This window comes from Papio anubis, chromosome 9 (assembly GCF_008728515.1).
Source record: "Papio anubis isolate 15944 chromosome 9, Panubis1.0, whole genome shotgun sequence".
In the NCBI taxonomy this organism is placed as follows: Eukaryota; Metazoa; Chordata; class Mammalia; order Primates; family Cercopithecidae; genus Papio; species Papio anubis.
This window is the reverse complement of record NC_044984.1, coordinates 5996559-6010580: the sequence shown is the minus strand read 5'-3', so window position 1 is coordinate 6010580 and position 14022 is coordinate 5996559. Positions and strand designations below refer to the sequence as shown.

The 14022-nt window shown below is 40.0% G+C and overlaps 1 protein-coding gene across 3 annotated transcripts in view; it reads left to right on the top strand.

Moving 5' to 3' along the window:
• The window catches only part of VWF (von Willebrand factor), a 182764-nt gene that overhangs the window by 165667 nt on the left and 3075 nt on the right, over positions 1–14022 (top strand). For all 3 annotated transcript variants that reach the window (XM_021921932.2, XM_021921933.2, XM_021921934.2), the window contains exons 48-49: positions 12211–12309; positions 13432–13560. In XM_021921932.2, coding sequence (XP_021777624.2) covers positions 12211–12309; positions 13432–13560 — 228 coding nt within the window. The remainder of the gene's footprint in view (positions 1–12210; positions 12310–13431; positions 13561–14022) is intronic.

The following is a 14022-nucleotide window of genomic DNA, read 5'->3' as shown; positions in this document are numbered from 1 at the left end:
CCCACCCCGATGCCGGCCGGTGGAGACGGGCCCTACAGCCTGCTCTCTGGAGGGTAGGCCCGCTCTCTCCCTGCAGTGCCCTCTGGTGTTCAGAGGGAGCCACAGCTGCTTCCTCCGTATCTGGAGAAATCCACCTTTAGAATCCAGTCTCAGATGGAGGTTTCCAAATATTCAAAAGTCCATGGTCCCATTTGGGCTGTGTATTCTTCTTCTTTTCCTCCAAAATTCTGCTATCTCCCAGAGGAGTGCAGCCACCTTCTGTCTCTTGAGATCCCTTAGATTCCCTCTCCCTCTATGCATCTCTCAAGCCTTGCTGAAGCCGGCCTCTGCTGATCCTGTTCTAGCTCAGCATCCTCCGCTAGTCCTACTACGTCTTCTGCCATGAAAGGTCTCTGGGACATCTCCTGGGGGCGGGGGTAGCTGTGGTGAATTAAGGCTGGGTCGGTCGGCTTGAACTGCACACATCGGGCTGAAATGTCAGCGTTGCCCGAGATATGAGTCTTCTGTTGCCTCCCAGGGGAGACAATGCTTGTACCTAAAGGGAGATCAGCAGAAGGAAGTTTGTGCTGATGAGTGGTCGAGATGAGGCTTGACAGCTGGCTGCTCAAGGAAAGCACGAGGAAGAGGGGCCACCCTGCCGTGGAACCCTGGAAAGGCGTCCCGGAGGGAGGGCCACCCTGAGTGGACCTCGAGCAATGAACGGGTGGAATGTCGAATAGACCTTCCAGGGAAGGGCATGGTGAATGAATAACCGGCAGCCAGAAGCCAGGGTTAGAAAAGGGAAACACGAGGAGGTGGATGGGAGAGCTGCAAGCAGTCGATGAAATACATGGAAAAGGGGCCATGGAGGATGGTGTGCAAGGCAGTTTTAGGAGGACAACTGTGTGAGGAAAGCAGGACTAATTGGCTGCTCAGACCTAAACAAGTGAACTCGGGGGCTGGCTGGGAACTTGCTCAGCAGGAGGAGGAAGAGGCTGCTCCTGAGAAGGATGTTTCCTGCAACAATCCAGTGTTCTGGGAAAACCCAGAAGGCAACTCTGCCCTCTCTGTGAACGAAGGCATGTGGAACACATACCCGTAGCCAGCAGCAGCCGGGAAATCCAGCAGTGCCCAAACAAGTCCTGTTCATCGTGCGCGGCTGTGGTCTGGTCCTGCAGGGCAGCAGACATGCTGCAGAGTGGGCGTTTCCTCTACGCTCTCTCCTCGCCTCCCTTGCCTCTTCCAAGCCCTTGCTACACCCTTAACACTGTTGCCCCCTTCAGCTTATTTTCTCCCTCCTTTCCCTTTTCTTCCAAATGTTTCTTCTCCCGTAACTGCCCTCCACCTTTGCTTTTCTTGGCCTCACTTTGCCCTCTGCCTCCTGCTGTGTGGATTTGGCTTCCCTGACTGCTCTGTCCTCACTGGCTTTTCCTCCTGCCTGCTTCTGAAGACATGTGACGTTCATGGCTTGATTTATGAGAACAAATGGTTTAAATTAATCTCCGAGCAAGCTTACCGACTCCTAACCTTGATCTTGGGACAGGTCATCTGTCTGGGTGCTCCAAATTGACTTGGTGATTCATAATAGAAAAGCCTCAGGACCCCAATGAATGGATTTCTGAATGGTGATCACTAAATGTGGCAAAATGAGAAAAAGAATGACGACAGAGTTGGCTTCTCACAAAACTAAATTGATTCTTTAAAAAATTTTGGGATTATGTGATTGTGTTCTGTTTTTTGGGGGTACGAAGATGGAAATGGTCAAAAGAACTTGAATTTTTTTCTTCTAAAGAAAGCGACACTAATAATTTTTAGGGAATGATGAGACAGTGGATGGTAGCTTGGTAGCATTTTGGTTTTATTTATTTATTTATTTATTTATTTATTTATTTATTTATTTATTTATAGACAGAGTCTCTCCCTGTCTCCCAGGCTGGAGCGCAGTGGTGTGATACCGGCTCACTGCAAGCTTGGCCTCCCGGGTTCACGCCGTTCTCCTGCCTCAGCCTCCCGAGTAGCTGGGACTACAGGCGCCTGCCACCATGCCTGGCTAATTTTTTTTTTTTTTGTATTTTTAGTAGAGACGGGGTTTCACCATGTTAGCCAGGATGGTCTCAATCTCCTGATCTCGTGATCCGCCCACCTCGGCCTCCCAAAGTGCTGGGATTACAGGCGTGAGCCACTGCGCCTGGCTGCGTTTTGGTTTTTATTTTATTAAAATTGTTTAAAACACTCTTTACAAAATAAAAAGTTGCCAACCCTGTTTTTCTCCCAGTCCTGCTGTCTCGAAGCTGCTGCTTTGTCCGACGCCGATATAAATAAGGGGCTTTTACCGTATGCCACCGTCAACAAGTCCCTCGCTGCACTGAGCTGTGATTACACCACCTGCACTCCAGCCTGGGTGACAGAGCCAGATCTTGTCTCAAAAACTAAACAAAACAAACAAGAAAACAAGTTCCTAGCTGAACTTACCTCTGTGAGTGTAGGGGGACCGATGAGGGGCCAGATGCTGGGGATACAAGAGAACAGCAGAGACAATTTGCAACCTCCCATACTTCTCAGGGAGAAGTTTTTTCCAGCATTGTATGGGAGTTCCAGTTACTTCCTCACCATTGTTGGTATTGTCATGCTTTTCCATTTTAGCCATTGGGAAGTGATATCTTCTAGCATTTTTTCCTTACTGCCTCTCTAATTTCAGAATCTTCTAGTAGTTTAAATTTGCATTTCTCTGTCGGCTAATGATGTAGAGCATCTTACATACTTACTGGTTATATCATCTTTTGTGATGTGTTTGTTCAAGCTTTTGGCCATTTTTATATTGGGGTGTTTGCCCTTTAATGATTATGATTTTTTTTTTCTGTATTTTGGATACTAGTCCTTTATAAGGTATCTAATGAAATATTTTCTTTCAACTGATGGCTCAGCTTTTTCTTCATTGTGTTTTTTGAAGATCAGGAGTTTAATTTTGATAAAATTCAGTTTATAGATGTTTTTCTTTTATGGTTAGTGCTTTTCATGTCCTGTTTAAGAAATTTTTGTCCATTTTAGGGTCGTGAAGATAGTATCCTATGTTTTCTTTTAGAAGCATTATAGTTTAGTTTTACGTTTAGGTCTATGATCCATGAGGAATTAAATTTTAAATATGGTATAAAGTAGAGGTCTCCCGTATGGCTGTCCAGTGGATCCAGCACCATTTGTTGAAAAATGATCCTTTCCTTATTGAATTACATTGGTACCTTTGTAAAAAATGAATTGCTGGCTGGGCGTGGTGGCTCACGCCTGTAATCCCAGCACTTTGGGTGGCTGAGAGGCAGGCAGATCACGAAGTCAAGAGATTGAGACCATTGTGGCCAACATAGTGAAACCCCATCTCTACTAAAAATACAAAAATTAGCTGGGCATGGTGGCAGGTGCCTGTAATCCCAGCTACTCAGGAGGCTGAGGCAGGAGAATCACTTGAACCAGGCAGGGCAGAAGTTGCAGTGAGCCGAGATCACGCCACTCTACTCCAGCCTGGTAACAGAGTGAGACTCTGTCTCAAAAAAAAGAATGAATTGCCTGTATATGTATGGATCAATTGCTAGGTTCCTTTTTTTCTCATCCTTTAATTTGTCTATCCTTATGGTCATACCACTGTCTTGATTACTGTAACTTTATGGTTAGCCTTGAAATTAGATAATTTAAGTTCTTCAACTTTGCTCTTTTTCAAGATTGTTTTGGCTATTTAATGTCCTTTCAATTCCTATATAAATTTAGAGTCATCTTGTTAATCTTTATTTAAAAAAGTGTTTAAAGTATGCTGGATTATATTGAACCTATAGGTTAATCTGGAGAGAAAGGATGTCTAAACAATGTTGAGTTTTTCAATCTAGGAACATAGTATATCTCCTCAATTATTTAGGTCTTGTTCTCAGTCTGTGCTGCTGTAACACAATACCTGAGATTGGGTAATTTATAAGGAACAGAAATTATTTTTTTTACTGTTCTGAAGGTCCAAGATTAAGGTACCAGCAGATTTGATGTCTGATGATGGCGTGTTCCTCGTAGGCAGTGCTTTCTCATGGCATCCACATGTGGCAGAAGGTGGAAAGGCAAAAGGCACTAGGGCATTCCCTTTGACTTTTTTTTTTTTTTTTGAATAACAGCACAAATTCACTCATGAGAGTGGAGCCCTCATGACTTAATCACTTAGGCCCCATCTCTTAATATCATCAGTTGGGGGTTTAAATCCCAACATAGGAATTTTGGAGGGACACACACATTCACATCTTAGCAGTCTTCTTTAATTTTTCTCTGCAATGATGTTGTGTGTGTGTAGATGCACAAATTTTGTTACACTTATTACCTAGTATTTGGATGATATTGTGAATGGAAGTTTTTTAAAAAATTTTATATTTTGTTTGTTGTTTTTATAAAGTTTTTATATTTTGATCTTGTATTCTTCAGCCTTGCTAAATTCACTTACTAGTTGCAGTAATGGTGTTTTATTCTTTTCTTTTTTTGAGGGGGCAGATTCCTAAGGATTTTCTTCATGAACAGTTATGACACCTTCAAATAAAGACAGCTTTTACTTCTTTTGAAATCTTTATACATTCTGCTTTGTTTTTTTGCTTATCAAACTGGCTGATACAATCAGTACGATATTGAATAGAACTGATGGGAATGTTTTGTTTCTGATCTTGGAGGGAGTTAATTCATTAAGTACGATATAGTTGGATGTTCAACAGCAGCAGTGCCCAAGCTTTTTGGCACCAGGGACCAGTTTTGCAGAAAACAGTTTTTCCATGGACCAGGGTTGGGGGAATGGTTTTGGGGTGATTCAAACGCATTATGTTTATTACGCACCTTATTTCTATTATTATATTGTAATATGTAATGAAATAATTATATAACTCACCATAAGGTAGAATCAGTGGGAGCTCTGAGCTTGTTTTCCTGCAGCTAGATAGTCCCATCTAGGGGTGATGGGAGACGGTGACAGGTCATCAGGCATTGGATCCCCATAAGGAGCACACAACCTGTATCCCTTGCATGCGCAGTTCACAGTAGGGTTTGGGCTCCTGTGAGAATCTAATGCTGGTTGCTGATCTGACAGGAGGCGGAGCTCAGTTGGTAATGTGAGTGATGGGAAGTGGCTGTAGATACAGATGAAGCTTCGCTTGTTGGCCCGCTGCTCACCACCTGCTGTGCAGCCCAGTTCCGGCCATGGACCGGACCGGTGCTGGGGCCTCCTGTCTTATGGAATATTGAAGAAGTTCTCTTCTATTTTTTTTAGTGCTAAGTTTCTACAATGAATGGGTTTTAAATTGTGTCAAAAAGTTTTGCTATATATTTTAAGATGACCATATGGTTCCCTGTTAATTCTGTTAACATGAGGAATTGTATGGATTGATTTCACATGGTGAGCCAACCTTTCATTCTTTTGATAAACCCCCTTCATGACGTGTTATCCTGTTTCACATCTGCTGCTAGATCCATTTGCTCGTATTTTGTTAAGGATTTTTATGTTTATGTTAAGAGGGATAGGTTTCTAATTTTCTTCTCTTCAATGCTTTTGTTAGATTTTGATGTCAGGGTTATGCTAGATCCAACAAAATATGGTGTTTTCTAAAGAGCTTATGTAAAATTGGTATTATTTCTTCCTAAAATTTTTGGCAGATTTCATCAGTGAAGCTTTACTAGGCTTGAAGCTTTTCATGTGGAAAAGTTTTATATATAAAATTCAACTTTTAAAATGGAAAGACAGATTTTCTGTTTCTTCTTGAATTAATTTGGTAAATCGGTTTTCATGGAACTTATCCATGTATTTAAGTTGGTCAAATTTAGTTACACAAAGTTGTTTATAACATTTCCTTATTATACTTTTAACATCTGTGGAATGTGCAGTTGTAAACTTTCTATTATTTCTAATATTGATAATTTTTTTATTTTCTTGATTAGCTAGAGATTTTCTTATTTTGACTACTTCGTCTATTATATATTATTATATATTGATATTATATTATCTTTCAAAGATCCAACTTTTGCCTTTGTTGTTTTACTTTTTATATTTTTCTTTTCTATTTTATTGATTTCTGCCCTCATTTTTATTATGTCTTGTCATTTAATGACTGGGTCTAATTTGCTCTTCTTTTACTGCATCTTACTATGGAAGCTTAGCTCATGATTTTCTAATATAAGCATTTAAAATATAAATTTTCCTTCAAGAACTGTTTTTGCTGTACTCCTCAGATTTTGATATATTTTTATTATTTCTAGATAAAAATATTTATTTTTTGATTTAAAAGTATTCTATTTAATTTCCAAACATGGTGGTGTGTTTTTCAATACTTTATTGTTGCTAATTTCAATATAATGAAATTGGTCATAGAATATAATCTCTAAGATTTCACAATCTTGACATTTATTTACTTTTTTATCTAGTCAGTCTCTGTTTATCCATGTTTACATTTTTATGGCCCACAATGTGGTCTATGTTTGTCAATATTCCATGTGCATTTGAGAATAATGTGTGCTCTGCAGTTTTGGAATGTAATAGTTTATTATTTCCAACTAGGTCATACTGGTTTTTATAGTTTTCCAAATCCTCAGTGTCTTCATTTATCTTTTTCCTACTTGTTTTTATCAATTACTGAGAGAACATAAAAATCACTGACTGAGATTGTGGATTAGCCTATTTCTCCCTTTAGTTGTATCCATTTTTGCTTCATATATTATGAAGCTTTGTAGATGCATACATATTTAGCATTCTTATGTCTTGATGAATCTCTTCTTTCGTCATTATAAAATAACCTCCTTTATTTTTTAGAGATAGGCTCTCACTCTGTCGCCCAGGCTGGAGTGAAGAGGTGCAATCATGGCTCACTGCAGCCTTGACCTCCCAGGCTCAGGTGATTCTCCCACCTCAACCTCCCACCTAGCTGGGACTAGAGGTGCGCGCCACCATGTCCAATTAATTTTTTTGTAGAGATGGAGTTTTGCTATGTTGCCCAGGCTGGTCATGAATTCCTGGGCTCCAGAAATCCTCCCACCTCAGCCTCTCAAATGCTGGGATTACAGGTGTGAGCCACTGCACCCAGTCACCTCCTTTATTTTTGGTAAAATTCCTCATCTTAAGCCGTCTCTAGTCCTATCTAAGCTTGACAACAATGGACCAAGATAACAAACTAAGAATTACAGTCAGTTATTCACTCATTCAACATATGTAGCATCTATTATCATTTATCGAAGCAGAGGGATCAAATCAGTGAAAGAAAACAGATAAAAATCCTTTACCTCCTTCCCCTAAGTGAAGAGTAATCTTTTTTGTTTATTTATTTTTGTGAGACAGGGTCTCACTGTGTCTTCCAGGCTGCAGTGCAGTGGTGTGATCATGGCTCACTGCAGTCTTGACCTCCTGGTCTCAGGTAATCCTTCCATCTCAGCCTCCCAGGTAGCTGAGACTACAGTTGTGCACCACCATGCCTGACTGATTTTTTGTATTTTTTGTAGAGATGGGGTTTTGCTATGTTTCACAGGCTGGTCACGAACTCCCGGGCTCAAGTAATCTTCCCGCTTGGGCTTCTCAAAGTGCTGATATTATAGGCATGAAGCCACCACACTAGCCTTGTTTGGTATTAATACACTTATATCAACTTTCTTATTTTGCTAATTTGTCTATTATATCTTTCTTTTCAACCTATCTATCTAAATTAAAAGTGCATCTCTTGAAAACAACATACTAATTGAGTTTTGCTTTTTAAAATCTAAAGGTGACAATCTCCATTTAATGTAAGTATTGATATAGTTTGGGTTAAATCTATTCTTTTGTTATTCATTTTATCTGCTGTCTTCTTTGTTACTTGTTCTGTTAATTCTTTTTTGTCTTTTGGTTCAATTGAGTTTTTCCTTTTTTTCTTTTTGTTAGTATTATATCTCCTCTATTGACCTTTTCTTTGTATTTCTTCATATTACTATTTTAGTGGTTGCTCTAGACTTATCACAGTCCACTTTGATTTAATAATATAACATTTCATGTACAATATGCTTTTTCCACAATTTGTACTTTTGTTGTCATATAGTTTACTTCTACATAAGAAGAGATACATTCCACAAGGTATTGCTATTATTTTTGCTTTAAACAGTCATTTGTCTTATATAGAATTAAAAAAGTGAACTGAAAGTGATGTTTTGTATTTACCTACATATTTATAATTTTCAGTGCTCTTCCTTCTTATATATCTGAACTTTCATATTATATCATTTCCCTTCAGCCTAAAGAACTTCTTTTAGTGCAGGGCTGGATGACAACACATTTCTCAGATTTCATTTATCTGAAAATGTCTCTATTCTGCCTTATTTACCGAATATAGAATTCTAGGTTGACAGGTTTTTTTTTTTTTAATTTCATCACTTTAAGTATGTTTGATTGTCTTTTGGCTTGTGTTATTTCTGATGACCAGTCAGCCACCATTTTTATGTTCCTTTTTGCATTTCCCCCCTTCTATTGGATGCTTTAATGGTTTTTCTTTAGTTTTCAGAAGCTTGAGTATATGCTTTTGAGTAATTTTCTTCATACCTTTTCTATTTTGGATTCATAGTTCCCCGGATTTGTGAGTTGATTTACTGATCAAATTGAGAAAAAACTCAGTTATTATTTCTTTAATTTTTTTTCTGTTCCATTTTGTTTTACTGTCTTTCTGAAACTGATTACATGTACATTCACGTGTTGCTTAACAATGGGGATATGTTCTAAGAAATGCATCGTTAGGTGATTTTTGTTGTGCAAAGATCATAGAGTGCACATATACAAATCTAGATGGTCTAGTCTACTACATAACTAGGTGATAATGGTATAACCTGTTACTCCCAGGTGACAAACCTGTATGGCATGTGACTGTGCTGAATACTGTAGGCAACTGTAACACAATGATTAGCATTTGCGTATCTAAACACATGTGAATGTAGAAAAGGAACAGTAAAAAATACATAAAGGATAAAAATGACATACCTGTGTAGGGCACTTAGCAAGAATGGAGCTTATAGGACTGGAAGTTGCTCTGGGTGAGTCAGAGAGTGAGTGGTGGGTCAATGCGAAGACCTAGGACATTGCTATAGATGATAAACATTGTACACTTTAGGCTACCCTAAATTTACTAAAAAATATTTTTCTTTCTTCAATAGTAAATTAACTTTAGCTCACTAAATTTTAAAAGCTTTTTGATTCTTGTAATAACACTTAGCTTAAAACACAAACACATTGTACAGCTGTACAAAAATATTTTTTCTTTATATCCTTATTCTAAAAGCTTTTTTCTATTTTTAAAATTTTTAATTTTTTAAACTTTTTTTTTTTTTTTAATCGAGAGAGGGTATCATTCTGTCACCCAGGCTGGAGTGCACAGGCATTATCATAGCTCATTGCAGCTTAAACTCCTGGGATCAACTGATCCTCCTGCCTCAGCCTCTCAAACAAGTGGAACTATAGGCATTTCTTTTTTTTTTTTGGAGACGAAGTCTCGCTCTGTGACCCAGGCTGGAGTGCAGTGTCACGATCTTGGCTCACTGCAAGCTCCGCCTCCCGGGTTCATGCCATTCTCCTGCCTCAGCCTCTCGAGTAGCTCGGACTACAGGTGCCTGCCACGACACTCGGCTCATTTTTTTTGTATTTTCAGTAGAGATGGGGTTTCACTGTGTTAGCCAGGATGGTCTCGCTCTCCTGACCTCGTGATCCGCTTGCCTCAGCCTACCAAAGTACTGGGATTACAGACGTGAGCTACCATGCCCTGCCGGCATTTTTTAATCTTTAAACTTTTTTGTTAAAAATGAAAACTCAGCACGCACAATAGTCTAGGCCTACACAGGGCTGGAATAATCAATATCAGTCTTCTACCTCCATATCTTGTTCCACTGGAAAGTCTTCAGGGGAAATAACACTTATGGAGATGTCGTCTTCTGTGATAACAATGCCTTCTTCAGAAATACTCCTGCAGGACCTACTTGAGGCTGTTTTACAGTTAACTTTTTATGTTTTCAGTAAATATAAGGAGTATCTCTAAAGTATTGATGAACCAGTAACATAGTTGTTTATTATAGTACATAATTGTATGTGCTATACTTTTATATGACTGGAACCACAGTAGGTTTGTTTACACCTGCATCACCACAAACATGTGAGTAATGTGTTGTGCTCTGAAGTCACTAGGTGATAGGAACTTTTCTGTTCCATTGTAATTTTATGGAACCATTGTCACACATGCAGTCTGTTGTTGACTGAAACATTGTTTTTTGGCTCATGACTATATGTTATTAAACCATTGATACTATTGAATTGGTCCCTGGGGCTCCATATATAGATATTTTGCATCTTTATTCCTCCCTCTGCTTCAGTTTGGGTAATTTCTATTGATCTGTCTTAAAATTCAAGGATCCTTTCTTTTCTTGTGTCCTGTCTGCAGTTAATCCAATCCAGTTAATTTTTGATTTAGAGTGTTGTGTTTTCTAGTTCTAAGATTTCCATTTGATTTTTTTCTAAAGTCTCCAGATTGTTCCTAAAATTCCCTTTCTATTTTTCCATTATATCTATCATTTCCTCTAGACTCTTTAGCATATTTATCATAGTTATTTTAAAGTTCCTGCCTGCTAATTACAATATTGGGGCCATTTCTGTGTCTGTTTATATTGAGTGATAATTCTGTTGGTATAGATCAAATTTTTCTATTTCTTTGCATGAAATTTTTTTTTACTATGTATTAGACATTGGTGGAAGATATGTTGAAGAGACTCTTAATTCTGCTGTTTCTTTATAATAAAGGTTAAATTTGGTTCTAAAAGGTGGTTAGATTATTGGGGGTTCATTTTGCACTATAGAAGTCTTGATTCTTAAACTACATTAGGGAAGGTCTATTTCTACATTTTTCTTAGCCGTAGGCCGAATATTTTAGTCCTGAGACACAGTGTTTACTTTGAAGGCTTGTCCGTTATGAAGTTCCAGTGGAAACCCAGGTGTTTACCTAGCCCCTCCAACTTGTTAGAATTCAGACTGCAGACTCTCTCCTGTGTGGTGTGTGGCAACTGAAATTTCTGTTCAGGTCTTTGAGCTTTCCAGCTGTTGTTTTGTCTCTGGGCTCCTTGTAGGCTCACCTATAGATGTATAATTAAGGGATCAACCAAACAGTTCAGAGGAGTTTATGTGCAGATTTAGGGGCTTCTTCTTTCTGACTTCCTCTTTTCTGGCATTTTCTCCTTTAGTTTCCAGCTATTCTAGCAGTTCCAAACTCTGTCTGCTGAGTCCTCAGGCAAATACAACTACCGTTTTCTGCTTGAGTGCTGGCTGTCCAGTGCCATACAGATGGCTCTCATGGGAAGAGCCATTTAAACATGCATCTTGTCCGTTATGGTTCCTTTTTTCAAGGATCAAACAATCTAGACTTTCTTCTTGATTTCGGTCTTCTTCCAGTGCTTTTGAACGTTGCTTTACATATTTTGTCAATTGTTTACAATCATCGTCTGCAGGAGGGTTAGTCCAATACAGTCCACTGTGCCATAACTAGAGCCAGACCTTCATCAAAAGTTTCTAAACTGAGGAGGGACAAGAGTAGTAGACGTAGGCTTTAAGAAGGTCATTCTGGCAGCTGTGTGGTAACCTGTAGCAGGGGAGCAAGAATGAAGGTCGGAAGACAAAATAAGACTGTTACCAGAGTCCCTGGTAGGTGATGGTTATTTAGACTCGATGATGAAAGAGGAGACTGGTCATGACAAGCAATAGATGAGTTTGAGATAAGTTTTTGGCAAGATTTGGTGATAAGCAGGGGATGAGAAAAAAGGGGAAGTCAAGGATAACTCTCAGATTTCTTGTTTGAAAGACTGGGTGATTAACACCATTTACCGAAATAGGGAATACCAGAGAAGGATGAGATTTGAGGCAAAAATCAAATTTCCTTTTGGATGCAAGTCTCAAGATGACAATAACATGTCCAGTAAACATTTGAATTTGTAAGTCTGAAGCTCAGGGGGAAAAGGTCTCGTTTAATAGGTCTGGTTGCTGCAACCTGAGTGAGATGTACACATGCAGAGGGAAGGAATGCTACCTAGGGGACTGAGAACGGACAAAAGCTAGTTGGATGTTGACTTTCCGAATTCTACGTGAAACTACTGGATAGGAGAGATGAGAGGCCAGCAAAATAAGCCTACTTATAATTGGGATGTTTTAGGGAGGTTAACTGTGGCTGCTTTTTCCCCCTCTGGATACAGGGTTACAAGGAAGAAAATAACACAGGTGAATGTTGTGGGAGATGTTTGCCTACAACTTGCACCATTCGGCTAAGAGGAGGACAGATCATGACACTGAAGGTAGGAGCAAGCTGAACGCAGGGGCTCCCTCACATATCACCATCTTGCTTTCCTTTTTGGAAATTTTTCTTCAAGAAAGAGGGACTAAGTTTGGTTCAGTATTGGCTTCTTTTTCTACTTCTTTCTGATTATATAAAGAAAAGATAGATGTCTTATTGCAGGCACAGAATTTTCTCTTTTATTTAGTTACTTTGTTGCTCTTCTTGATAGGAGTGTACTTGGTGTATGGCCTCACGATTTGGAGTTGATTGATCTTTTTTTTTTTTTTCTTTTTTGAGATGGAGTCTGGCTCTGTTGCCAGGCTGGAGTGCAATGTCGCGATCTCGGTTCACTGCAACCTCCGCCTCCTGGGTTCAAGTGATTTCCCTGTCTCAGCCTCCTGAGTAGCTGGGACTACAGGCTCCTGCCACCACACCCAGCTAATTTTTTTTGCATTTTTAGTATAGACGGGGTTTCACCGTGTTAGCCAGGATGGTCTCCATCTCCTGACCTCATGATCTGCCTGCCTCAGCCTCCCAAAGTGCTGGGATTACAGGTGTGAGCCACTGTGCCCAGCCTAATTTTTGTATTTTTAGTAGACGTGGGATTTCACCATGTTGGCCAGGATGGTCTCGATCTCTTGACCTCATGATCTGCCCACCTTGGCCTCCCAAAGTGCTGGGATTACAGGTGTGGGCCACTGCGCCCAGCCTGGAGGTGGTTGATCTTTAAGATTTTCTCTAGCCTTGGGAGTCTCTAAGACTGGACAGGCCATCAGGGTGAAACAAACTCTGATCTATGAAGTCCGGACTAGCTGGTGGGGCTGGGAGGTCGTGCCCTTGGTTCAACTTTCGTTCAGTTATCAACTAACCGGTTTGCTGTTGCTATATCCCAATCCTTCAAGCATTTAACTGGTCGGAAGAGTCTACATAGCAGCCCTGTTCATAGGATACAAGCTGTAAAACTGGGACTCCACTTCTGGTCCGTGTTCTGGGTGTGGGGGCTTTATTATACATTGTCTTGTTCTTGCTTCATGGTTCTCCAGATTGTTTCATCAACTCCATGGAGTCAAGCTCATGGTTTGAAGTGGCTTTGTGAACCAAACACTCTCTGACTTTACCCACTCCTCCTCTTGCCTTCCAGCGTGATGAGACGCTCCAGGATGGCTGTGATACTCACTTCTGCAAGGTCAATGAGAGAGGAGAGTACTTCTGGGAGAAGAGGGTCACAGGCTGCCCGCCCTTTGATGAACACAAGTGTCTGGCTGAGGGAGTGAGTACTCATCCTCTTTACTGTCTCCATCTCTAAGAACAAGATCCTTCTGAAGAGCGTGCATCCCAGCTCTGGCATAATATCCCAGTGTCTGAGGCAGATCTCTGGCCTTGTTGAAGAATCAGTGAGATTTTGAAATCAAAGCCTATGGAGAGAGAAAATTCTCTGCAATATGGGATGTTTTAAAAAAACATTTTCCTTGAGGGAGGCTGAGTGTGTGATTCTTGAATAGGAAGATGTGAGATCAAACGGATTCTTAGTCTCCCTGGTAATGAAGATCCTGATGACTCATTTGGAAGAGAATTCAGAGTAATCACAATTGTGTCAGCCTGGTCAGGGAGGGTGGTCAAGCTGCTCACATTTATGATAGGAAAGCATAGTTTACATGTGGACACTTAAGCACAGGGCTGTGAGTTCAGAGCTAAACATTGGCCCGGAGTGACCTGAAAGCTGTCTGCTCTG